The sequence below is a fragment of the Eptesicus fuscus genome, chromosome 8, assembly GCF_027574615.1.
Source record: "Eptesicus fuscus isolate TK198812 chromosome 8, DD_ASM_mEF_20220401, whole genome shotgun sequence".
Lineage (NCBI taxonomy): Eukaryota > Metazoa > Chordata > Mammalia > Chiroptera > Vespertilionidae > Eptesicus > Eptesicus fuscus.
In genome coordinates, this window is record NC_072480.1 from 46,080,713 (window position 1) to 46,107,018 (window position 26,306).

Sequence of the window (26,306 nt, forward strand, 5' to 3'; positions counted from 1 at the left end):
AAAAACTAAGCTTCATATTCTCAGTGTGTTTTAGGATAACAGGATCTTAAGGCCTTCTGTGCTTATTTTATATGTGAAATTATTTTGGTTTCCTGAAACTTTCCTGTTGGTGGGCAGCATTTTGGCTTAAGCAGCACACTTTTATCTTCAATAACAAAAAACCTTTAAGCCCAAGGCATTTTCCCGTTGACCTACATCTAGTGTCTCAAACTACATTTTCTGAAAGGGTAGTATAGATGATTTTTTTCCTTGCACTTGCTCAAACAGACGTCCACTTGACACTTGTTTGCCCCTTTTCCGAGGCTATATCCACTTTGGTGTTTACTCAGCACCACTTTGGAGTACCTACTATGTGTTGACATTGTGCCAGGTGCTGGGAATACAAAGATGCATCAGACACCATCCTTAAGGAGCTCTCACATTCATGAAAAATGGATGGATCCATAAAGTAAAATATTAAATAAAATTTCCTGTGGACAGTGCTCTTGTGGAAGTGTGTTGGAATGCTTTGGGGAGAGAGAGGAGAGAGACTAACTCTGCCTAAATAGAGGCTGAGGTCATGCGGGTGAGTGCTGCCACCTGAAGGATGAAGAGGAAAGATTCCCAAGTAGGAAAGGATAGCTGGTGTACATGGGGCCTGGAAAGAAGCACTCCCAGCAGAAGTGACCAATGTGTGCAAAGAGCTCCTTGTGATCAGAGACTGAAAATAAAGAAAAAGAAAATAATAAATTCTCATCACCTTAGATAAAAAGCTTCATTTTATCACAAACTAGAAAATTTTACGGTGTACTTCTCTGTCAGACCATTAAAACATCCTACCTAATAATAGACAAATATGCAAATTGACCACACCTCCAACACACCCACAAGCCATGCCCACAATCCAATCAGAGCGAGTATGCAAATTAACCCAACCAAGATGGCTACAGCCACAGAGAGCAAGGTTTCCTAGGTAACAGAGGAAGCCAAGCTTTCCGCCTGCCCTTGCCAGGCCTAAGCCTCCACTCAAGCTACAAAGTTTCAATTATAGAAGGTAAACAAATTCAAACAGAAATGGAGGCAGAATGGAGCTTGAGAGAGCAGGCCAGGGTTGCCAGCGGCAACAGGGGAAGCAAAGCTTTCCACACACCCTGGCCAGGCCTACCCGCTTAAGGCAACAAAGTTTCAATTATAATCCCAACACAAATGGCTGCCAGCCCCAGGCTTGGCTCCGCTCCAGGCTACAAAGTTTCAATTGTAGAAGGAAAATAAATTCCAGATACCAGGGCCTCCGCTTGGGTTGCAAGGGGTCGTGGCCGGCATGCAAACCACCACAGGCCCCTTGCTCAGGCCACCCCACGCCCCAAGGGAACCCCACCCTGATCCGGGACACCCTTCAGGGAAAACCAGCTGGCCCCACCCCTGTACCAAGCCTCTATCCTATCTATTAAAAGAGTAATATGCAGATTGATCATCACTGCAACACACAATATAGCTGCCCCCATGTGGTCAAAGATCCTGCCCCCGTGTGGACACAAGATGGCCACCACAAGATGGCCAGCAGGAGAGGGCAGTTGGGAGGCACCCGGCCTGCAAGGGAGGGCAGTTGGGAGGCACCCTGCCTGCAAGGGAGGGCAGTTGAGAAGGACCAGGCCTGCAAGGGAGGGCAGTTGAGAGGGACCAGGCCTGCAAGGGAGGGCAGTTGGAGGTGATCAACCCTGCAGGAGAGGGCAGTTAGGGGTGACCAGGCCGACAGAGGAGGGAAGTTGGGGGCAAACAGGCTGGCAGCGGAGTGGTTAGGGGGTGATCAGGCTGGCAGGCAGAAGCAGTTAGGGGCAATCAGGAAGGCAGGCAGGCAAGCAATTGGGAGCCAGCAATCCTGGATTGTGAGAGGGATGTCCGACTGCCCGTTTAGGCACGATCCCACTGGAATCGGGCCTAAACGGGCAGTCGGACATCCCTCGAGGGGTCCCAGATTGGAGAGGTACAGGCTGGGCTGAGGGACAACCCCCCTCCGTGCACGAATTTCATGCACCGGGCCTCTAGTGTCAAATAAGCGTAAAGGATACTTGCACAGATGCCTACTTTGAGCCAGGTGCTATTGTAAGGTCTGGGCACAAAACGAAATCCCTGCTGTCATAGAACTTGCAGCCCAGTTGAAGGCGGAGGAGGGAGGGAAGGAAGATAAATAAACACAATATAGAATGTTCTGTTGTGGTAAGTGCCAGGAAGACTAAAGCCCACTAATGGGCGTACAGTGACAGTGTCTGAGAAGGGGCAGCTTTACGGAAGGGTTGGATGGCCCTGCAACACCTACTTGCATTCGAGCATTGCATGCAATGAGGAGCCATACCACGGTTTGACGCTGAGTTTCTAAAAACTGGGGGAATTGTGTGAGGCATTTTCCTTTACTTCGTTCTTGCCTTAACTGACACTATTCTCTCTACTCTGTTTCAGTGTGTTCACATTTATGTATCCTCCAAGGTCCTGCTCAAACTGCACCCCACCCATAAAGCCTTCTCTGATTCCTACCTCTGGAAATAAGCTTTCTCAGCTTGGAACTTCCTTGTACTTTACCTGAGCCTCCTTTACAACACTGACCACTTTCTTCCTGTGGGTGTGGGAAGGTATCTAATTTGTCCCTCTAGCTCTGCATGTGTCAGGTCCACAGTTGTTTCTTAATTTCCTTAGCAGCACTGTGCATTGTATACTGTGTACCTCCAAATATTAGCTTAATAAAAATATACAACATCAAGTTGAAAATTAAATCTTAAATATACTGTTTCTGGACTTTTTACCAATTTAATACCTTTGATCTGGCAGCTTCAAAGGAAGCTTTGATGTGCAAACACAGTAAATCATGGCATAATTCCCCAATGAGCTTGCTTTCCCTGTCCCACAGGGTTATGTAAGACTTTAAAAAGGCTTTATATTTTTTGCTGATTGATCATTCTGATCAAGGTATTTCCATGATTGATGATCATAATTCCTACTATTGAGACTTCTATCCTCTCTGCCCTGATTTCCTTGTCTTCTTCCCTCTCCTTTTCTTTTGTCTTCCTCAACTCTCTGTCTTCGGTTTCTCCTCTCCCTGCTTCTTCCTATATCTTTTCTCTTCTCCTCTCCTTCCAACATCCATCTGTTCTATCTTCTCTCACTTTCTTTTTTTTTTTTTCATTTCTTTCTAATTTTTCCTGTTTCTCTTTTCCTTCTTTCCTCTCCTTCCCTTTCTTCTGCCAATATGTTCTCATCTTTCAACCCTGTCCGCGGTGCTGAACTTTAAATAAAGCAATTTGTAATAGGCCTATTGGGCTGCCTTATGTGCTGGAAAAACTCTGCAAACAAAATATAGCTGATTGTAGTAGACTGACTTCCTGTTATGTAAAAATCAACAACATTGACAAGAGTACATACTAATCATTTTGCATGTTGTGTTGTTTCCTCAATGTTACATTCTAGTTAGAAATAAGTGGACTTAGAGAAGAATTCCTTTATTAGCAAGAGATATAACCTGCTTTATAGAACTTTAATAGCATGTTTGGGAGAAATATCCTGGGCAACCCATTTCCCAGGCAGTCATGTCTCCCAACAGTAATCTATATCTCTCAGAGTGTGGAAATAAATGTTTGGGAGAGGACACAGGGGTCAGTATAGAAAGCAAGTGCTGTTAGAAGGAGTTTGGTCCCATAATGTAGGGTTTTCCATAATTTATTTTTTCCAAGTAAAAATATTTGGATACTTAAGGTCTATCTTTTATTGATAACATATATCATCTCCTACTGACTAGGCCAATATTTTACCAAATGCATGGTAGGTTTTATAAACTATTTTTTATCATTTATTTGATTTTATTTATCTTTGCTATAGGAAAATAAATGAGATAAATGAGCTAAAAGCCACAATTAGCCGGTACAGATCTGATGACAGTTTGGACAGGTAAGACAATTTGAACTGTGTAAACAAATGCATGCCATATATTAAATCCCATTTCCTATAAAGCCTGGGGTATTTAAATGTTTACCAAGGTAAGCTTTGAACCATTATATTTTATATGCAGGCACAGAAGGGCAATAAGAATTGAATTTTCTTCTTCAAAACTCAAAATCTTGACTCAATAACACAATTTTCCTAAAATCCTGCTAACAGTAAATTGATAGAAAAAAAATGGAAGAAACTGGTTTGAGTATAGGTAGGGTGGGCATTGTGTGGAATAGGTTCAATTTAAAAGGAAGACTATAGTTATTTTTGTGAATATGAGTTGTCATTTCTTATTCCAATTTTTGGTCTTTCCATCCCAATGGTGGAGAAACAATAGTTTCTATGTCACTACTTTATGGAGAGAGTGTAAATTTTAATAACACAATAGTTTTGATCACTATAGGATAACGACATTAACTCTTTACTTTAGAAAGGGAAATGATTCTTTCAGCCCTGGTGTCACCATATGAATTATAGAATGAGTACATTATTGTTGTGCCTGTTGTTAGGAAAAGGCTCATCTTTATAGAGAAAGTTCAGAAATGTATACTCAGGTTGAACTGTAAATGCTACAAATCACATTTAAATTTTATATTTGGTAGAGATGCATAGTAAGCATAAGTAAAGAACATAGTTAGCATCTTTAATTGGAGTCTAGACAGAATGGACACCTGCAGCCATTGATAATTGAGGCCACTCCCTTTGGCTCAGGATGTGCTATTATTATAGACAAAAATGCTGTCTGCTGCATTTAAAGCAGATATACTGAAACTTATAATATCACATTTGTTCGACATTCAGGCTATGCCAGTGTTAATTGACACAGCAAATGTATATACTTTACTCACAGATTTTCAAAATCAGTTACCTAAAGGAGGACTGTCAGCACTGCTATCCTTAATGAGATGACACCTCTCTTATGATTAACAGCCTTAACAAAGATGAGTTTGTAGAAGTATATGTGCTAGATCTCATCTCCACAGCACTGAGTGGAGAGAGGAGTCAAAATGCCTCTATCCATTCACCCTGGCCTTGCTGGTGTTCTATGCATCGTTAAATCAGAAGAAGAAAATGAAATTTCTAGGAGTGAATTTGAAAGTAAGATAATTATGCCTCAAGAAAGGTAACTATGCAGGAGAACTAAGCCTTTGTAGGCTCTGTGTCTGAAAGTTTATCAGGCCAGTCAGTATAGAGCCTGAAGCATTAGCCAGACCAGACCAGACCAGACCGGACCACATGGGCAAACTAGCTGAGCCACCATCAGCTCAGCTGCATGTTAGAATTACTGAGAGAGCTTTCAACTGTCACTGTTAACTTGTTCCCACCACCTCTCATCCCAAAATTTTGGATTTAATTAGTCTGAAGTGGGATCCAGACTTTTTTTTTTAAAGTTTATAAAGTGATTCTAATGTGCAGACAAAATTCAGAACCACCAATATAGCCACAAACCTTAATTTTATACACTAAAATATGAAGCCAGAGATAACCTGCTTTATTGATGCAGAACTTTAGTAGCATGTTTGGGATAAATGTCCTGGTCAACCCATTTCCCAGGCAGTCATGTCTCCCAACAGTAATCTATATCTCTCAGAGTGTGAAAATAAATGTTTGGGAGAGGACACAGGGGTCAGTATAGAAAGGCAAGTGCTGTTAGAAGGAGTTTGGTCCCATAATGAAGGCCACTCCTAATGCAAGATATGGAATAATTTTAGTAGGAAGATGACAAAATATATATGGTGTATGGGTATATGTGCATTTCAATAAAAATGAATTTAGTTTAAATGAAATGATAAAAGTACTGAGTTTACATTTGAAAAGTTCCCTTTAAATATACATATTTAGTTTAAAAATATGAGATATTATAAAGAAACATAAATAAATAATAGTGTATGTAGCATGTTATATGACACAAATCCTGACAGTGGTTTAATGATGAAGTTGGAAAATCTAAGTTAGGGCGACCTCTAGTGTTTTTTGTGGAAATGTACACCAAATAATATTGTTAATGACATTGGGTATTTTCTATCTCCAAAACCGATTCCTATTAAATAACCTATTTATCACAAGTTTGCAAAAACTTAATTTCCCAGAGTAGCACAAAGTAATCTCTCTAAGTAATAAGACATTGGCATACATATTGGAATGGTGGTTTAGAGTTCTCCCCATGATTATTCATAGACTGGAAGAGATAGAGGAGGTGAAGAATAATAACTGAAGGAGGTTTGGAACAATCCACAACAGAATCCGATGTGTGATGACCTGGGGCCCTACTGGACAGAGTTTGGAGATAGACTACTTCCTGGTTATGTGGCCAAGAGAATGTCACCCACCTTCTCTGAGATTCCATTTCTTCATCTATAAAATGAAAATAATTACACCTATATTATAGGGATGTTCTGAAGAGTAAAGTAAAATGTATAAAATGAGCAGTAAAGAGAAATAGGTAACCATTTGTATTATTAAATGCTATATTGCCTTCTTAGACTTACACTGTAGAATTTTTATTAAATTCATTTAATGTCAGAACTCACCTTTACTTAAACCTCAAGAACGTTTGGTATTGAGGTTCTGTTTGCTTTAGACTGATTGTTGCTTTCAGTGTTCCACAGTAGCAATTTCCCAAGATGATTTTTACTTTATATGAAGATCTCATAAGCAGCTATAAAGTCTGAGTAGAATTTCCCAGGGGCATTTAGGATTTAGGATTATCTGACATCTTACATATGGTACCCACAGTGGTTTACTGCAGTCCTTTACATAGAAACATCTTGGAGGCTCAGTAGCAGTTAGTGCAGGAGACATATTCATAGTCTTTGCCTGATGGTCCCCTTAGGTAGGAGATTTTTATCATGGACTCTAGGATTCTGTATAAGCTAATGGCTGTATTGTGAACAGTCTGTTGAGAATATGGAGCTCTGGAGCTTCCTTCCCTTTTACATTTAAGAGTTATCAGTTTGTGGCATCCTATATAATAAAAGCCTAATATGCTAAGTGTCCAGTCATCCAATTGTCTGTTCAGCCAATCAAAGCATAATATGCTAATAATACGCTAAGGCTGCTCAACTGCTTGCTATGATGTGCACTGACCACTAGGGGGCAGACAGTTGACCGGTTGACCAGTCGCTATGATGTGCACTGACCACCAGAGGGCAGACACTCTGACCTGTAGATTAGCTTGCTGCTGGGGTCTGGCTGATCGGGACTGCGTGAGACGTGCCAGACACACCCTGGAGCCCTCCTGCAGTCCCTCCCTGGCTGGCCAACCTCCCGCATCCCTCCTCGGTCCATATCATGCACTGGTAGGGTCCCTTGGCCTGGCCTGCGCCCTCTGGCAATCCAGGATCCCTCGGGGGATGTCAGAGAGCTGTTTCAGCCTGATCCCGCAGGCTAGGCAGAGGGACTCCACTGGTGCACAAATTGGTGCACCAGGCCTCTAGTTATTTACCATAAACAGAAACTGTGTTTGGGGCTGACTCATAAAATTTTGATGTATTTACCCAATATTTTAGTTACACATGTCAAAATGACATCTAGGAATTTAAATTATTTTAAATGAATGACAATTGAGTCATATTTTTTCTCACATAAATTTTTTTAAGAATGAGGCATCGTGTCCATCTTCCCAGAAATGGTTTATATAAAGCCCTGTACTAAAATTGTTGGTAAAAGTGAAAGTTTCGAGACGGTCATAGTAGACCCATAGTGTGGGATCAGTAGAAAAGTCTCACTGACCTTCTGTTCTCCTGACCCTAATTTTGTTCCATCCTAGTTTTATGCAAGTCTGCAGAATGTTCCAGAAGACAGCCCACATCTCAGGAAGAGCCTGGTGTGAGGGAAGGAAGGGATGAAACAGGGGCTACAATCATGAGATCCCGCCATAGGCATAGAGACTCCAGGGTTTCTAATTTGTCTTTTTTGACCCAAGGGACAGACAAACACACCCTATCTAGACCCATCCTCCTTGAGGAGAGCTGAGAGTAGAGTGATTAAACCCTCTGATGGCTAGTAGGCCCTATTAATGAAAAGTCAAAGTAAATTAATTCACCAGGGTAATGTAACTCTTTTAACAAGTTCCTTCTCTCACCCCCAAATCTCTGTGGGTTAGCACAATAGATTACTGCTTGCTCTCATCAGAGTCCAATGTGATTGATGGAAGAATAGGGGACTCTGCTCATGAAGTCACTCAGGGACCCATGTTCTTTCCATGATTTAAAGCTGCCACCTTCAATCCATGGGCACCAAAGCCATAAGGGAAGGAGAATAAGGAGCATGGGTATCATGCAAGAGGTTTTAGGATGTGTCTGGAAGTGGCAAACAAGATTTTTGCCTACATTCTCCAGTCCAGAACTCGATCACGTGGTCCCAACTTAATGAAGACTGAGAAATGTGGTCTTCCTGTGTGCTCAGAGGGAAATAAAATGAGATTGTCTATGCCACAAAACATTTAAAAAATACTTGTCTTCCTTCGGTGTACTTTACCAACATAGAAAGTACTGTTATTGTCTATGTGTATTACTAAACAATAATGAATATAAAATAGTTAACGAGTTAAATGCTCAATGAATCAGAAAGGCTAATTGCAAAGCATGAACTTTAAAAATTCCAAACTCTATCAAAATTACCTCATAAATAGATTTTTGCCACAGGTAGCTTCTTAATTGTAAAAATTTTCTAAATGTAACACCTTTCTCTTTTTACTAGAGAAAGGTTATGTCATGAGTTATTCTAGCATAAAAGAAGTCTAAAAGGAGTTTAATAATGTAATGTTCATCCAATCTTTTGTCTTGTTTCTTCATAAAGGATCTCAGACAGACATGATGCTGCTAAAACATATAAGGCCAAAACCTTGGATAATCAACTAACCAATAGGTACCAGTATCTACTAACTTTGGGAAAGGCTCAAGTTCAATATATTTCTAAGCATGACTTATTTACTTACAATTCTTCAACCTTACTTAATATATTTCTGTAAATTCTTATCCTCTATGTTGTTGTTTTTTAACACAAAAAAGTCTGGAGTAAAAATCTTTATTCCTGTTCATGGTTAGAGAAATGTAAAATCTTGTTTCCTGGCTTAAAGTTCAAAAGAGATCATTGCTTCAGGCCATCGTTCCTACCACATTTATGCTTGTCCTGATGGATAGATTAGCAAATATACGTAAATGTCAACTTTTAAATTCTTATTGCTAAACAAAATTACTGAAAAAAATACTTTCCTGAAAGAAAAAAATTTCCTCTGCAATCTAGTACAAGACAGTAAAATATTATAAAATCACATTACCAAATTTACTCAAATTCTGATGCTTTCCTTTTCTTTCTCTCAGATAATCTCTAACCCTTAACAATCATAATTTAAAATTCATGGACAATGTCAAATAGATGCAAGTATGTATTAATTCTTCGTGGCTGCTCAAACTTTTGTCTTTTTTTTCTTCTAGAAATATGTCCGCATTTAGATCACCAGAAGCAACAAAAATGTATGTACTTTTCTAATTGAAGTTACGTTTTCAGAATAAAGTGTATTTCTTTATATGTGTTAAAAACAAACAAACAAAACAAAACAAAACAGGATATACTTCCATCAGGCCAAAGTTTAATTGTAATACAATTGCTTAGGCAGGGGGAAACTGTAGAAAGACTGAAATGGTCTGCAAAGCTTCAAATATTTCCTATGTGGACTTTAACAGAAAAGATCTGCTGAGCTCTGCTCTTAACCAAACACCAAAGCCTAACTACTTCTTTTCTTTTCTTTTTTAAATCTAGATTTTTTTGTTTGTTTTGTCCCCACAGAACCATTTTATTTTTTCTTATTCCCATGCAATTAAATCATTTTTTCCCCACATTCAAGTGCCTCTCCAAACACCCATCATATCTACAACTCAACTGAGTCATGCAATCATGGTTTTGTTAACAACCTATTCAGATGAAATATATTTTCCCTTAATGTACTATTGGCAGTTGTAAATTACCCAAACTAGGTAGATTTAAAATGTTTTTTCTTTAATCCTCACCTGAGGATATGTTCATGGATTTTAGAGAGAGGAAGGAAGATATAATTTTTAGTCACAATATAATTATAAGATTAAAACATATATACATAAAATGCATATATATATATATATTTATATATTTGTGTATATATATACATATACATGTATATGTATGTGTGTATATATATATATATATATATATATATATTCATAGCACACCCGAATTGATTGGTCTGGATTTTAGACACACAATTAATGTCATGTAATGAATGATTTCCTCATTCAGTTCCCTGGGTTTTAGTTACTAAGATGAGAACCTGTCAATTTATAAAATAGATAAACTGAAGAAGAACTTTTTATTTTTGTCCTCCATCTTCAAGTTAAACATTTTGTGGTGGATGGCGAGTGGGTGGGAGTATGAGAAGGTTATAAGTCCTTGAACGGTGAGATAGAATGAAAAAGTTTCAGGAACGTGAATATTTGTTCTTGTGATTCAACAGGCGACCTGGAGGTTTTGTCAGTCCGAACACCACCAGCACCCTCCCTCCCACCTCTGCTACAACCCCTGTAAAGAAAAAGAGGTACGGTGGGCCCCTTGTGTCAGCCTCTTGCCCATATTCTCTCAGGGATTCTTCTTTAATAATTACGGAACCGAATCACCTACCAAGGCCCCAGGCAGCATTCAGAAGTTGCTCTGCCCTTCCTCCTCGCCCCTCCGCTTCCCAGGGATCCGCTGCCTGGTCAATTCTGTTGTCCGCAAACTTCAGTCCACCCCCCACCCCCCAATCTCCATTTCAAACGTGGGATCTTTTCTCCAGTTCCCTCAGGGCCTTGAATATCTAGGTGTTGTTTTTGACAATAGAGCCCAGATATTCAGGTAACACATTTTAATAAAATCCTATACAGGGAATGTCTTTCCCTGAAATAATGACCGGTGTGGCCACAGGGGGCCAGGCTCCTGAGACCAGCTTGCTTGGTGGTGCCTCCTCTGCTCTGTGGATCCGGCTGACCCTCCTTCCAAGCAGAGAGTCATATGAGAGCAATATTTTTAATATTTTGAGGGCTCTCCATATTGTTTTCAATGGTGGCTGTACCATTTTACATTTCCACCAACAGTGCACAAGGGAGCATCTTGGGAAGGGCCCTGGTTCAGGCAGAGGCCAGCCACCATTTGTGTGGGTTTTGGGGTTGTGTGGTAGGAACTTTAGTGCAAGCTGAGGACAGCTGTCACTTGTGTGGAGCTTGAAGGTGTTTGGAAGAGACTGCGGTGTGAGCAGAGGCTGGCTGCTGCTTGTGTAGAGAGTCTGAAGCCTCGGGAAAAGGCTCTGGCTGGGTAAGCTGGCTGGCCAGGGCCAGATCCCAGGGAATTATTAGAATTGGGAAATTAGTGTTAGCCAGGTTAATGGAGAGTGCAGATTTTACAACCACCTGTGCAGGGATAGCTAGGTAGGAGTAGAGCTCAGCAAAGAAACAATGGAACCTGCCAACCCTTCTGTCCCAAGAGAGAGTTTACAACAATCCTTGCCCTTGCCCTAAAGTTATTCAATTGAATTCTTCCTCTGTATGACCCAGGCAATTCTGGAACTGCTGCCTCTGTGCTAGAGCTTGGAGCTAGTGAGTTTGTGTGCATACCCTTTAAGGCCAGTATCTCAGTCTCCCACAGACCTTTTCCTCTCTCAGATATAGTCCTTGCCAGATGTTATGGGAACTTTGTTTCCCAGCACAGGTGCCCCCAGCTGAAAAGCCCCATATGGGGCTCAGACTCATTGCTCCTTCAAAGCCGAGATATCCCTCTGGTTTATTAATTGTGTGTGTTGGAACTGCTGGGACCTTGTCTCTATCCCTCTTATCTGTCTTGATGTGGCTTCTTCTTTATATCCTTCGTTATAGGATCCTGTTAGGTAGTCTTCAGGTGGTTCTCAGTGAAGGTTGTTCTATAATTTAATTATAATTTTGATGTGTTTGTGGGAGGAGGCGAACTCAGGGTTTACCCACTCTGCCACCCTGACTTTGCCTTGTGTTTCAGGAATTTAAAGCCAACTCTATGTCCTCCTACCCAAGCCCTCTCTGCTCTAGGCTCTGTCACTCTTCTCTGAACATCTTCATCTTTGGTTTATATCTTAATCTTTTTGACAGAGCCCTTAGCTATTTCTACCAACTAAAATTATGCCCTTGTAATGGGAAAACATTTTTCTAATTGGGTACATATGTATTTGTACATAAGCATGTACAGGGCATCCCCAAAATATATACACACTTTGAATAATTATAAAGGCAGTGTTTATTAAAATACATTTCCTTTTCAAAATGTAATAGAATTTACAGACATTGTGTGTATACATTTTTGGGGGGACACCCTCTATGTGTGTGTGTGTGTGTGTGTGTGTGTGTGTGTGTGTGTGTGTGTAATTGAGGTTAGCATTGCTGTGGTGTTCATTTATGTTTTCAGCATTCTTACTTGTCAGAATTTTCTATCACAATTTTTTTAAAGCCATATTTTAAGTAGAGCATAAAATTGTTATTATTTTTATTGCGAAATGCAGAAAATAGAGAGAAAAATGAGGTATTTTTATGGATCTACTATAAAAAGATTTAAAAAATGTTATTATTTTTCAGATTTCCTTCAGCTCTCTTTTTAAAGAAATTTCCACATTGTTTAGTGTTAAAAGACACAGGAGAGGAATTTATGTAGGGAAGCAGATAGCCTTGTGTAGAGGATGGTTAGTTTCTTTGTTGTTGTTTTATTTTTTAAAATTGTTGCCAGTATTACAGATGTCCCCCATTTTCCCCTCCTCCCCTGCCTTGCCCCCTTCACTGAACCCCTACCCCATCCCAGGCCTCCACTGCACTAGTGTCCATGCCAGGGGCTATGCATATGTGTATATAGGCTCCTTGGTTAATCTCTCTCCCACCCCCACTCCCACCCCTGTCCCCCTTCCTCCCTCCTCACTGAGATCTAGGACAGTTACTTTCTACTGCATTTATGAAGTATCCTTTATTTTATTTCCAGGGCCTTGTAAAAAAGTCATCTCGTTGCTTTTGTTTAGTCTAATTATTTTCAGCTTTTCCTGTAGACATGTGTGTGGTGGGGGGGCGGGGGTCAGGCCTTTCGAGTACAGTGTTGATAACAGATGCCATTTCTTAACAGACAGTCCTGGTTTCCACCGCCCCCTCCAGGATATAATGCCACTCCAAGCACAGGAGCAAGCAGAAGGTAAGGGAGAGGTGCCAAATGTAGTCGCTATGTAATTTGATGGGAAAAAGTGTTAGATATTGACAATGTATAATTGTGGATGTGACAGTTTTGTGAACTCTGAGTGCTGAACAAGACAATGCCCCTTGGAATGCAGCCCTGGTAGGAAAGCTGACAAACTGTAAGGAGTACATAAGTAGCTGAATTAGTTTGCTAAGGGCTGATGTAACAATGTACTACAAATGGGGTGGCTTAACAAAAATGTATTGTTTCATAGTTCTGGAGAATAGAAGTCTGAGGTCAAAGTGTCAGCAGGGTTGGTTCCTTCTGAGGGCTGTGAGAGAGGATGTGTTCCATGCCCTTCCCTAGCTTCTGGTGGTTTCCTGACAACCTTTGCCATTCCCTAATTTGTATAACCATCATCCTGATCTCTGCTTCACTTTCACATGGTGTCCTCCCCGTGTGCGTGTCTGTGTCCAAATTTCCCTTTCTTATAAGGACACCAGTCATATCAGACATGGGGCCCATTCTACTCCAGGATGACCCAATCCTAACTTAACTAATTACATTTACAATGAGCCTTTTTCCCAATAAGAGCACTTTCTCAGGCACTGTGCGTTAGGGCTTCAACATACGGATTTAACCGGTAAGAGTGGCAGAGGAGAGAACAGAGTCAAGCACTAGGCGGGGCTCCCACATGGGCTCCTGGTGCACAGCAGCTTCTAGTCTGTGGTGAACCCAGATGACAGCATGGGGGTATGTGTGGCAAGTTCTCTGCAAACTCTAAGTGATAGATGGGTGTTTTCTATTTTTATTTTTTGTTTGTTGAGAGCAATAATTAAACTAAAATTATAGGCCATGTTGGAGACAGCTTGTTCTACAATTTCTAAACAGGAACGCCAGCAACAATTTAAATTAATAAATATTGAGTAAGTGTTACTGTGCACAGTTATGGTTCTAGGATCGTGGGGTGTGTATCTAGGATCGTGGGGTGTGTATCGTGGGGTGTGTATCATAAAACATGGAGTCTACACTCTGGCCTTCAGAGAAGCAGGCACAAGTGTGGATCACTCCTATAGCCTATGTCATCACTAACATGTGAAGAAAAACAGGTCTCCTATTTGGTTTTGATTTAGGGTGCCTAAAATTGTTTTCATGTTTTCAACCCCTGGAATATCTTTACCAAGTATTTCCATGTTTCAATGGGATTTACACTGAGTGGCCAGATTATTATGATCTCTGAACACATAATAATCTGGCCACTCAGTGTATATCCTATATAATAAAAGGCTAATATGCAAATTGTCCCCTCGACCAGGAGTTTGACCAGCAGGCAGGCCGGCTAACCGACCATGTCCCCTACTCCTGGCCAGGCTGGCCGGACCCCACCCATGCACGAATTCATGCACTGGGCTTCTAATACACACACACACACACACACACACACACACACACACACACTGAGTGGCCAGATTATTATGCATTCAGAGATCATAATAATCTGGCCACTTATTTCTTAAAATTTTCATCTGCTGTGCAGGCTTTTAATCTCTCTTTTATTTCCAAATAATAGAAATATTTGAAAAGAAGTGTCCTTTGTTATAATTCAGGTTATATCTATATGGACATAAACATTAGTCCATGAATAGACACAAAGAGATCAAGGTGCTTTTCTCATGCCTGTCATTGCATCTCTCTCTCTCTCTCTCCCCATGTGTGTGTATTCTATTATTTATATCTATTATATTTATACTAGAGGCCTGGTGCACAAAATTAGTGCATGGGGGGTGTCCCTCAGCCTGGCCCTCACCCTCTCCAATCCGGGGCCCCTCAGTCGAACATCCCTCTCACAATCTGGGACCACTGGCTCCTAACCGCTTGCCTGCCTGCCTGCCTGCCTGATTGCCCCTAACTGCTTTTACCTGCCAGCCTGATCGCCTCCTAACCGCTCCCCTGGTGACCTGATTGACCCCTAACCGCTCCCCTGCCAGCCTGATCGCTCCCAACTGCCCTCCCCTGCTGGCCTGATCACCCCCAACTGCCCTCCCCTGCTGGCCTGATCGTCCACAACTGCCCTCCCCTGCTGGCCTGATTGCCCCCAACTGCATTGGGGAGGGGGCAGCAAAAAATAGAAGACATCCCTCCCTATTGCACATGGACCCTATATACAGGCCCACCCAGCCCAGGCCAGCAGATGCTTGGCACATTCTCAGATCCCTGCTCAGGGGCAGGAGGGGTGACTGGTGGCAGCACACGTGAGAGGGGACCTCCGGGTGGACACTCTGGTCCTGGCTACTGGTCCTGGCACTTCCTGGTCCTCAGTTCCTTCCTGGTCCTGCCTTCAGCCCTGGTCCCCCTACCTGGCTCAGCCTCCCGTCTCCATCCTGGCCTCAGATGGCCCCCTTGGCTCCTGGGGGCTCTGTCCTCCCCTCCCAGCCTGGAGGTCCATAGGGGAGGTTATGGCTTCTCAGAGACTCCCCGGCAGCCCTGTCACTCGTGTTCACACAGGGGAAGGGGTGCGTGTGGCAGAAGCAGCTGTATAAATGCGGGTGCAGGGGCAAGTCCTCCGGGGTCACTTGGACAATTTGCTGATGATGCAGATCAGAGCCGCGTTCTCATCCTTGAGGCGCTGATTGTCAGCCCGGTGGTTGGACAGGCCCTTCAGCTCCTCTTCCAGCTCAGCGGCCATGTGCTCCAGGGCCCTGCACTCAAATCTCTCCAGCTCCAGGAGGGCTGGCCTCTCTGCAAAGTGCTCCTGCCCCTGCGTGGCGCACTCCAGCTCCACCGTGAGCTGCGCCAGCCACAGCGTGGGCTGGGTCAGGGCCTCACGAAGTCTCTTGTTCTCAATGCGCAGCTCTGCAGAGAGCTTCCTGAAGCCCCCTCGGGCTCTTCTGATTTGGGCTGGGGTTCTGGGTTGAGGGCCTGCTGCCTCCTGGGGGAAGGGCTGGATTCTGGGCTGATGTCCGCTGGCTTGGCCTCCTCCCCCTTTGCAGGCCCTCTCCTCTCCTTGCCAACTCTGCGGTGCTCCCTGGAGGCCTGTGGTCCCTGTCCCTGCCTGTCAGGCACCTCTACTCTCTGGGCAGGGCCATTAGAATTCTCAACCCCAGGGACTTGGGGCTGCCAGGAAGGGTCCAGGCTCTGTTCAGCCCGCTCTTGATTGGAATGGGAGAGTCTGATCAAGGGCAGGCTGGCAGGGTTAGGGGCTGTGAGGTTGGCTGGCCCCAACCCCTGATAGAGCTGGTTTGCTGGCTACAGTGGGCAGCGGAAGTTTGCTTGAGGCGGGTGGGAGCGCTGATGCCCGCAGGAAGCGGGAGCAAGAGGCAGGAGTGAGCCGCTGCCCGTGGGAGGCAGGAGCGAATTGCCACTGCCCACGGGAGGTGGGAGGAAGCTGCCGCTGCCCGTGGGATCCAGGGGAGGGACCAAGAGGTCAGCAGTTCAGCCCACTCGCCAGTCAATGCCACCTCATGGTGACCAGTTGTTTGGTTGTTTCGGTCATCACGGCCCCTTGCTTTTTATATATATGGATATAACATTAGCGAACATGCTGAATAATCACAACTTGGAATTATATCCACCTTCTGTTAAAATGTTTTTTAAAAAAGCCTACTCATTAGTAGGTGACTTCCAATTATATGAACTGTCAAGTATGGATTATATTTCTAGTTTAAAACCTTCTTTCCCTTCCAGCTGTGTTTAGATATTTCTCTATGAGTGATACTTGGCTACCTAAGTGGGAAAAGTTTTAAGTAGGAGTTTTACTAGCTGCTATTACTTCCTGAGTATTATAAAATCCATCAACTTTTGTCTTGATAGAGAATAACTGGCACTTAGAAATATATATATTACTTATTTCCAAAATAACTTAGTACATTTGTCTTCTATTTAGTATTCCAATATTAATGTAAATTATTATTATAATAAGCAACTGGTTATATAACTGTGCAAAAATGTGGAAGGATTATTCATGAGTTAACATCTCATGTTCTCAATGCGCATTGAGCTGTGGATCTATGCACAGAACTGACAGATCTTGGCTATGTGCCCTTACAATGAATGTTTGCTGAATGTGATTTACATGGAAGATAAAGTGCTCCTATTTCTGATTCCTGGCTCAGATCCACAGCACCAGAACTAAGGAAAAGAGAAGATTATTGGACTAGGTTGATCAGTTTAGATATTCATTCCTTTTATAGAGCACAGATTATTAATATAATGGCTAAACTGAAAGACTTCTATGTGAGGATCAGAGCTAATGCCATGCCAAGCTTTCGGGGGGAAGAAGAGAGTAATAACAACATAGCAATGCCTTTTATTTCTAAAGTGATTTTCTTTGGAAGAGCTCAAAGTAAAGCTTCTGTTTCTTACCTTTAATGCCAGGGCATTCCCAGGGCTGAGAAATAGTCTTTTTACTAAAATCTGAAAAATAGAAGCAATTATTAAATGATGAAAGAAAGCAAAAGCTTCAAAAAGAGACCTTTGTCCTCAGAAGAGCCCAAAGAAAATGAAAATAGGTCAAACACAGATTAAAAATATGTTTTTTTCTAAATTCTCATCTGAGGATAAGTTTGTGTGTTTTTTTTAAACTGAATTTAGAGAGAGAGGGAGAGAAAGGGAGAGGGAGAAGGAGAAGGGGGGAGAGAGAGAGAGAGAGAGAGAGAGAGAGAGAGAGAGAAGAGAGAGAGAGAGAGAGAGAGAGAGAGAGAGAGAGAGAGAGAGAGAGAGAGAGAGAGAGAAAGAGACATTGTTTGGTTGCCTCCCATACATGCCATGACTGAGGATCAACCCCACAACCTAGGTCTGTGATCTGACTGGGACTCAAACCTAAAACCTTTTAGTGTATGGAATGCTCCAACCAATTGAGCCACCTGGCCAGAGAAAAAATGTGATTTTTAATATTAGCTAATAGCTCAATGTTAACCTTATTTTCTTTCATCCTTCACTTATATACTGGTTTCCTTCTCCCTTTTCTCTCCCCTCCAATCTTCTGCAAAGGAATTTTCCCCTAATACTGACACTCTCACTGTCTTTTCTGTTCTTCATTTTGTGAACCTTCTTTTTTTTTCATCACATGATCTTTATCAGAGATTTCATTTCTCCCACACATCCCTGTTTGTGTAGCACATGTGAAAAAGGACCACCATACTCTGCAATCATTATAAGAATTAGCATTTTTACTGAACTTTTCATTGTTGCTGTTTATCCTCAACCAAGGATATTTTTTTTTCATTGATTCTTAGAGTGTGTGGAAGGGAGGGAGGGGGCAGAGAGAAAGAGAAACATCAAAGTGAGAGAGACATATGGATTGGTTGCCTCCTGCACATGCTCACCAGAGTAGAGGATGGAGCCTCCAACCCAAGTATGTGCCCTTGACCAGAAATGGAACCCTGCAGCCTTTCGTATACAGGCCAACGCTCTGACCACTGAGCACACTGCCTGGGTCACTCAACTTTTTAACCTTTGACCTTTCTGTGGCCTTTGAAATCAAGGTCCACTCCAACCCTCCTTTGTTCCTTTCTTGACTTATATAGTGTGGAACAATCAAATTTAGTTGTGTTTGGATTCAAACTTCTGTTGGCATTGTGTTTGGATAAAAATCTATCACTGGCATGATGTAAACTGCACCTAAAAGGTCTCAAGCCTTTTTTTTTTAATCAACAGAAGAAAATATAAATAATATTTATATTTATATGTTTACCTATACCTATGACTACATAAGTCTGTGTTTATGTCTATATTTATTTTCATATCTACATCTATAACTATATCTACATATAATTCTATATATTCAATTAATATAAGGCTATTGAAGTCAACTAGAGCTTAAATGATAAAATTTAATTTTCTAAAGTAACCATAAATTTTAGCCAAAGAAAAAAGCAATTTCCTAAAATAAGTATCATTTTATGAATGATATCCATTAGTTTTTCAATGAAAGGGTCAAGAGCTGTGTGATCAAATAAAATTCTGGAGTTAAGAACTGAATATCTGTGAAAGCTTCTTGCCCCCTTTTTGATAAAACAAGATTAAAGAGATACGTTGTAATTCATGTCAGCGAGATATAGCATGTAAAGTTTGGAGCTTAAATGAAACCTCTATTAGCTGATTTCTAAGGTAGCTCCTTGGTCATCAGGAGATAAATGTTCTCTGACCTCCTCTTCCTTCTCTTGCTGAGAAGGGAAACAACAGCATAGTGTTTGGAATGACCAACCTATGTCAACACTATTGTTTTCTCTGAAATCTATCCAAGGCCATCAGAACCGGTAATTTTTTTCATTTTCATAAAGACTGAAACAAGATCTTAGCTGTTCTTCATTACATTCATCTGTCTCTCTTCCTACCTCTCTGATCAAACCCCTGCTTCACTGTTTTTCTCCCCTTTCCACGTCTAAATCCCTTTCATCTTAAAATAGTGTTTCCTAAAATTTAATAGCCCAATCTTACAAAAAAAAGTGAAAACCCACGAAGTTCTCGGAATTGTTAATGATACTTTCCATCTCCACTTTCTGGTTCCTATCATCATTAGTTCATGGAAATAGCTCTCCCAGGTCACTAGTGATCTTGCTGATAAATTCTTTTTGACCTCTCAGTCCCTACGACTCCTTGACCTTTCAAAAGGCATCACTGGCCATTCCTGCCTTTATGAAGTCTCTCTCCTTGTTTTTTTGAGAAATATCCTCCTCCCCACCACTACCACACTCTCCTGGGTTTTATTTCTCTAGCCATTCTTTCTCAGGCTCCTTTACTACCCATCATCCTCTGTCAAGCATGACATGCTGATGTTCCTAAAGGCTCCAACTTGTTCTTCTCTTCTGAGTCTGTGCCCTGTCCTTCTACAGCATCTTCCATGCCCAGGGCTCCAATGGCCACTTGTTTGCTCTCAAATCCATCATTTATATCCATTCCATACCTATCTGAGTTACCTTGGGTGACCAACTGCCTACTCGACACCTTCACTTCAATATCTGAAAAGCACTGCAAACTCAACATGTTCAGAATAAAATTCACAATTCTCCACGCCAACCTGGTTCTCTATGTCAGCCAGGCAGTGCCACTGAAAATCTGAAGTTATTTTTTACACCCTTCCATTCTTAACCACCAATATTCAATCCACCAGTCAGTCCTGTCAATTGATTTCTGAATGCCTCTTGAATGTATATATGTCTTTCCATTTCTATCATCATGTCTCCCCTGGATCACAACGGTATCTACCTAAGTATTCTCCCTTCTTCACACTGATACACATTTCCCTAATCTCTTTTTCACACAGTTGCCAGAATGATATTTATTTACTTTTAATTGGAACATATCATGCTCCTAAATAAAAATTGTGACCTTTATCATTCTTAGAATAAGGATACAAATCCTTAGTGTTGACTGCCAGCTCAGACCCTCATAACTTCCCTGTGCTCTCTGTTCCAACCTTCCACAGACCCTTCACATATAAGGTTTCCTCTGCCCGGAATGCAAGAGGGTCAGTTGAGCTCTTGTGGCCATGTTTTAATCTGATTCCAAAATGTCACTTTGGGCTTATCTCTGTTGTGCTCTCTCTGCTCCGCACTAACTCAGGCATAGGTGATAGCAGCTTCTTTTCCTTGGTTTGTCCAAATACCACTTGCATAAGATTTTAATAAGGATGTGGGATGGCGGGAGTGGTAGTAATGCATTGTAGAAGCCCAGACAAAACTATGTAAAATGTTACATTACAAATTCCCATTTGTAAGTTCGTTGGCCACCGCTGCTATTGGTCCTTTCTCATTGGCTGACATTTCTCTGTAGGCATGACCCTGTTGCTAGTCTGCTCAGCACCCCCTCACTTCTTCTTTCTTCCATCTCTCTTTTCCTCATTTTCCTCTTCCTCTCTTCTTCTCCCTCCTGCTCACCTACAAATTACTTAAGCCAGGTAGTTTAGGTCTCTGTATCTGTGCCAGACTATCCTCATAGAAGCTTGTCCTCATAACTAAACATAATGTTATACTCACTCTTTGGGAGGCACTCTATGCTGCCTTTAAAAATAAAATTATTTTTCATGTCTCAATAATATAAACATCCAGTCACACACACTTAAAACGTCAAAACTGTCATTGACCTCTCTGTCTCCCTTACTACCTTTATTCAGTCATTGTAGTTCCGGGGATGTGCTGATCAAGAAAAAAGATGTGACCACCTGGTGGCAGTAGCACACTGTAGGCTTCATTCTGATGGTGCTTTGACAGGTTGTCATGGGGAGAAAGTGACTGACAGCATGAGACTTGGGGGGCGGCGGGGGAAGGGGGTTGGTCAGAGATGAGGCTTACATGTCTAGGTGACTCCACTCAGCAGCATAGTGGGAGCTCCAAAGGATAAGAGCAGCTTGGGGTCTTTTATAACTCCAAAATTTGGATAATATATGGTGGCACAAGTAACCATAACACAAGATTAACTGTGGGATCATGAGAAAAGCATCAACATTTTTTGGGAACTCTGATGTGATAAGGAGAGCTTCTAATAAGGGATTCAGGAAAGGGTCCTGAAAGAAGTGGGGTTGAGGAGAGGCAGGAGAGAAATTACACAATGCTAGGCTTTCGATCCCAGGGTGATTTTAAACATAGTGGTGTCACCAATCAGTGTAGGAAGGGATAGGAGCAAATGAGAAGTACACAGTTGGTCTTATGAAGCTGCATGTGCGTTGAGTTTAGCAGGTAGAGCCTGGGATACTGGAAAAGTATATTTGTGGAGGTAATTTCCAAGCAGTGAGAAATGGGAGAGATGTTCAGACAAGAGGTTGGCCAGAGATTTGATTTGGGAATGAGCCCCCACATTTTAAATATGGTATCTTCAGAGTGAAGTTACCTATGGATAAAATATTAAAGGGGAAGAGAATGAAAGTTGAACATTGACAGTGTCTATACATGGAGTGGTAGAGGAGGAATCAGAAAATGAAACCTTAACTAGTGCAAGTACGTGGTAAAGGTGCAGTGCAATGAGAGGCAGCCAACACCAGCCCATTCTTCACATTGTTACTTCCTCCACACAGCTCTCTCAGCCCAAGGGGTGGTCTTTGTAATCTGAACTCAGAAAGCTCATGGTCTGCAATCTTCACTTGGCAATTCATTGTGGATGACCTTTAAACATTACTTACCTTTGGGGTATACTCATTGACTAGATAGCATCATCTTATAATCCTTTGACTCATCAATAAATTTGTCCATAGTAATTTGTTAATAAGTACATAGTGATTAATTACTTTTAATATTTCTTAGTATATACAAGATAAGGAATTTTCCTCAACCCATTATCAGAGTTGTCTCGTTGTAGTTAGGCTTTATTCTATGTGCTTAAGTTATGATGACTGTTTAAACATAGCTCTCACCCTGGTTGGTTTGGCTCCATGGTTAGAGCGTTGGTCCATGGACCAAAGGGTCATGGACTCCATTCCTGGTCAAGGGCATGTACCTCGGTTGCAGGCTCGATCCCACTCTGTCAGGGAGTGAGTGGGAGGCAACCAATCAATGTGTATTTCTCACATTGATGTTTCTCTCTCTCTCTCTCTCTCTCTCTCTCTCTCTCTCTCTCTCTCTCTCTCTCTCTCTCTCCTCCTCCTCCTCCTTCTTCTCCTCCTCCTCCTTCCTCCTCCCTACCTTCCACTCTGTCTAAAAATCAATGGGAAAAATATCCTCATGTGAGGATTAAAAAATATAATAATAAAATAAACATAGCTCTCTTGTTCTCTCTATCCCACTGTGTGTCTGTCTCTCTTTCTTCCCCAAAACACTTATTGAGCCCTGACTGTGTGCTAGGAAAGACCTTTGCTAGAATTCAGGAATGCAGAGATGTGTAAACCCAGTCCCTATTTCGAGAAATTCAAAGTCCATGGGGGAGTCAGTTTGAGCCAGGGATGCTAAACATGAAGCCTGTCCCCAACTGAGTGGCTGTTTGGGGGTATGATAAGCACAAAGGCTGAGACAGCCACAGAATATGTGGCAGCACAGGGAGGAAGGCAACGGAGGGTGTGTTTGAGGTGCAGTAGGGTCCAAAGGGGAGATGTCTGAGGTAAACCTTAAAGAATGGATGAGAGTAAGCCAGGTGCAGAGGTGAGGAGAGGACAGAGCTCTTCCAAGCAGCAAGGAGAGAAGGAGCAAAGATTCTAATGTCAGAATGCATGCTGTGATGTGTGTGTATGCGTGCATGCATGTGTCTATTTGTGTGTGCAGAATTATGGGATTTCTATCCAGGACACCTTCTCTGCATTCCTCCTTTATCAGTTGTATTTAGTAGCAGCAGGAAATCCAGTAATTCCAAACATGATGTCATTGGAACAATGTTATTTAGTATAAGAAATTATGGGGACATACTCATTTATAATTTGTGATAAGGTCCGGTACCTTTTCAGAATATCATTTCTGTTTTAAGAGTTAATGCTTTGCTGTTATGTAATTTCAGCTCTGACTATGCACTAGAGATTGTGAAATATATATTTATAAGAAAGCACAAATATAATCATTGTGCAAAATTATTAGAAGGTCAGAGCCAGTGAGAGTTTTTCCTTTCCCACTTCTTTCATTTGAAGATTTATTAAAAGGCCAGACACCAAAACTGTTTGTCACTAATCATTAGTATATGTCCTAACTTTCAAGTTCCTAAACCTTTTCTCACCTTCCAGTCCTTCAGGAGTGATAACATTTGCCAGGCTTGATTCAATAGAGTGGATAGTAGGTGCCATTCATGAGAAATGCTTAGTTGCATCACAATGAAATATGGAAACAAGATTTCTGAAAAGTTGATGTTGAAGTTGCTTCTGATTTCAGAACCTACCTTTCAATATTAGTATTCTGTTTATAGCAAATCCAGTGCTTCTGACTATGCACTTAGGTGACTTAGAGACTCAGTGGTTAAATGCCAAATGAAGCTCTTGGAAGTTAAGTTAAGGTAGTTGCTCACCAGGCAGCATGAATGTTTACAACTGTTACCTAATGTTTAATGATTCAGAATTAACACAAAAGCCATCACCACCAGTAACAACAAAACAACAATATGGTGTGTGTGTGTTTTTTTTCTGAAATCATTTTCAAAGACAGAGAACAAAATACGTAATATCTGATAAAACAAATCATGGAGAAACACCTAGGAAAATGACCATATAGTTAAATGCTTGCTTGCTATGTTCCTTCATAATTTTTCATCCAGATTTGTTTCAACCTCTTTTCCTTCAGTGGTTTTCACTTTCTGTTAGCTGATTGGTAGATTTGGGGAAAAAAAAATCCTGATTGAGAAGTGTGTTGCCATGGCAACCTTGCACTACAGTGATATATTTTTGTCTGTTACTATAAATGGTAAAATATAACCTATCTAATTATGCTGCAATGTTTTTAACTCTTTGGGTACCAAACCCTCTACAAAGTTTGCTGTCATGCTAAATAGAAACAATATATTTTATTTTTACCTGAATAAAAAAATGTGTATATTAACTAGAATCTGCTTTGTAAAAATTAAGATTCTAATGCACTCAGTAAAATGTCTAAGTGCAGTGATTTTAAAATCTTATTTGAATGCCTAAAATGCCCATTCAAAACATTAAACACACACACACACACACAACACACACACACACACACAACATTATCTTGAGTTAAGGGGTATTATTGTTAAAAGTGTTATTCAAATAAAATGAAGAGGAAGCGGATTCACAATGTGGAATGAAGGTGTGAATCTTTAGCAATCAGCTGCTTTTTCCTCAGTCCTGTGGGATCAACATAGATAGTCTCTGACCTCCTGACACTAGTTTTAATTAACTCATACATTCAAACAACAACAAACAGAAAATATCCCTGTTTCCCCTTAACCCAGATTCCCACTGCCTGTCCCTCCCATAGAGCCTGGGCTGTCTCTACCTTGACAGGGGAGCCCCTTGAAGTATGACAAAGGAGGGAGCCTTCAGGTTCAGAAGCAGGGGCAAAGAAGAAGCTGTGAGAATCAGGATTCCTTGGGGCAAGCTCTCTGCCCAAAACATCACCCTCCAAACTACAACTCCCTCTGCCCAGCCATAAAAACCAAACTCTTCCATTAAAAAGAATTATTTCATCATTTAGTATTGCCTAAAGGTTATCAGGTATAGGTTATAAGTCTCACCTCAGTTAATAGCATGAACACCTGACAGGCTAAAGGGCTGTCTATGGTCATTCAAATCTTAGTGTCAATAACATAAACCAGGGTTTTTTTTTCCTGCTAAAACTGAGCAGAATTGGAGCACATTGAGGGAATGGTGGTTTTGATTTTGTGGAGAGCAGATGGCTTTGGAGCAAGTAGACCCTGGGAGGTAGGGAAGCCTGGAGTTGGGTGGCAGGAGCATACTGTGACATAGGGATGGTACTTCCATGAGCCTTGGGGGAGGACAGTGGTAATATCAGGTTGCGGGGTGTGGGGGGGGATGCAAGGACCAATGTTTTATTTAGGACTGTCCTCATACTTGGCAAATGGAGGGCTATTTTCCCTCTTGGGCATGTGCAGAATGCCATGTAAGTGGAATCACACAGTATATAGAACCTTTTGAATCTGCCTTTTTTCACATAGCATAATACATGTGAGATTCATCCATGCTGTTGCATGTATTAATAGTTCAGTCCTTTTCATTGCTAAATAGCATTCCACTGTACGGAGATAGGAAGATCATTTATTTATTCACCAGTTGAAAGACGTATATATTCCCCCCCCAAAAAAAGATGCTTTAAATATTCACATACAGGTCTTCATATGACCATATGTATTTATTTCTCTTGAATAAATGTCTACAGGTGGGATTGCTAGGTCATATAGTGAGTATGTATTTAACTTTATGAGAAACTGCCAAACACTTTTTAAAGAGGCTGCACCATTTTGCATTCCCACAAGCAATGTATGAGAGCTCATGTTTTCCACTTTCTAAACATCACTTAATATTGTCAACTTAAAAAAACATATTAGCCATTCAAATAGGTGTGTAGTGTATCTCAGTGGTTTAAATTTCATTTTCCTAGAGACTAGTGATGTTGAGCATACTGATGTTGTGCTTATTTGTCATGTATACATCTTCTTTGGTGAAATATCTGTTCAAATTATTTATCTAATTTTTGATTGGTGGTTAGTTTACTTCTTGTTTACTTTTGAGATTTTTTTGAAAAGGCGTTCTGTTTACATGTTCTTTGGCAGGTATG

General features: G+C 41.4%; 1 protein-coding gene across 10 annotated transcripts in view; it reads left to right on the top strand.

The window, feature by feature from the left end:
- Positions 1–26,306, top strand: part of SCEL (sciellin) — a 113,539-nt gene that overhangs the window by 20,091 nt on the left and 67,142 nt on the right. For 7 of the 10 annotated variants that reach the window (XM_054719882.1, XM_028148987.2, XM_054719879.1 and 4 more), the window contains 5 exons: positions 3,847–3,915; positions 8,758–8,826; positions 9,396–9,434; positions 10,448–10,528; positions 13,096–13,161. In XM_054719882.1, coding sequence (XP_054575857.1) covers positions 3,847–3,915; positions 8,758–8,826; positions 9,396–9,434; positions 10,448–10,528; positions 13,096–13,161 — 324 coding nt within the window. The remainder of the gene's footprint in view (positions 1–3,846; positions 3,916–8,757; positions 8,827–9,395; positions 9,435–10,447; positions 10,529–13,095; positions 13,162–26,306) is intronic. The other 3 variants (XM_054719880.1, XM_054719881.1, XM_054719884.1) reach the window with 3 other exon arrangements.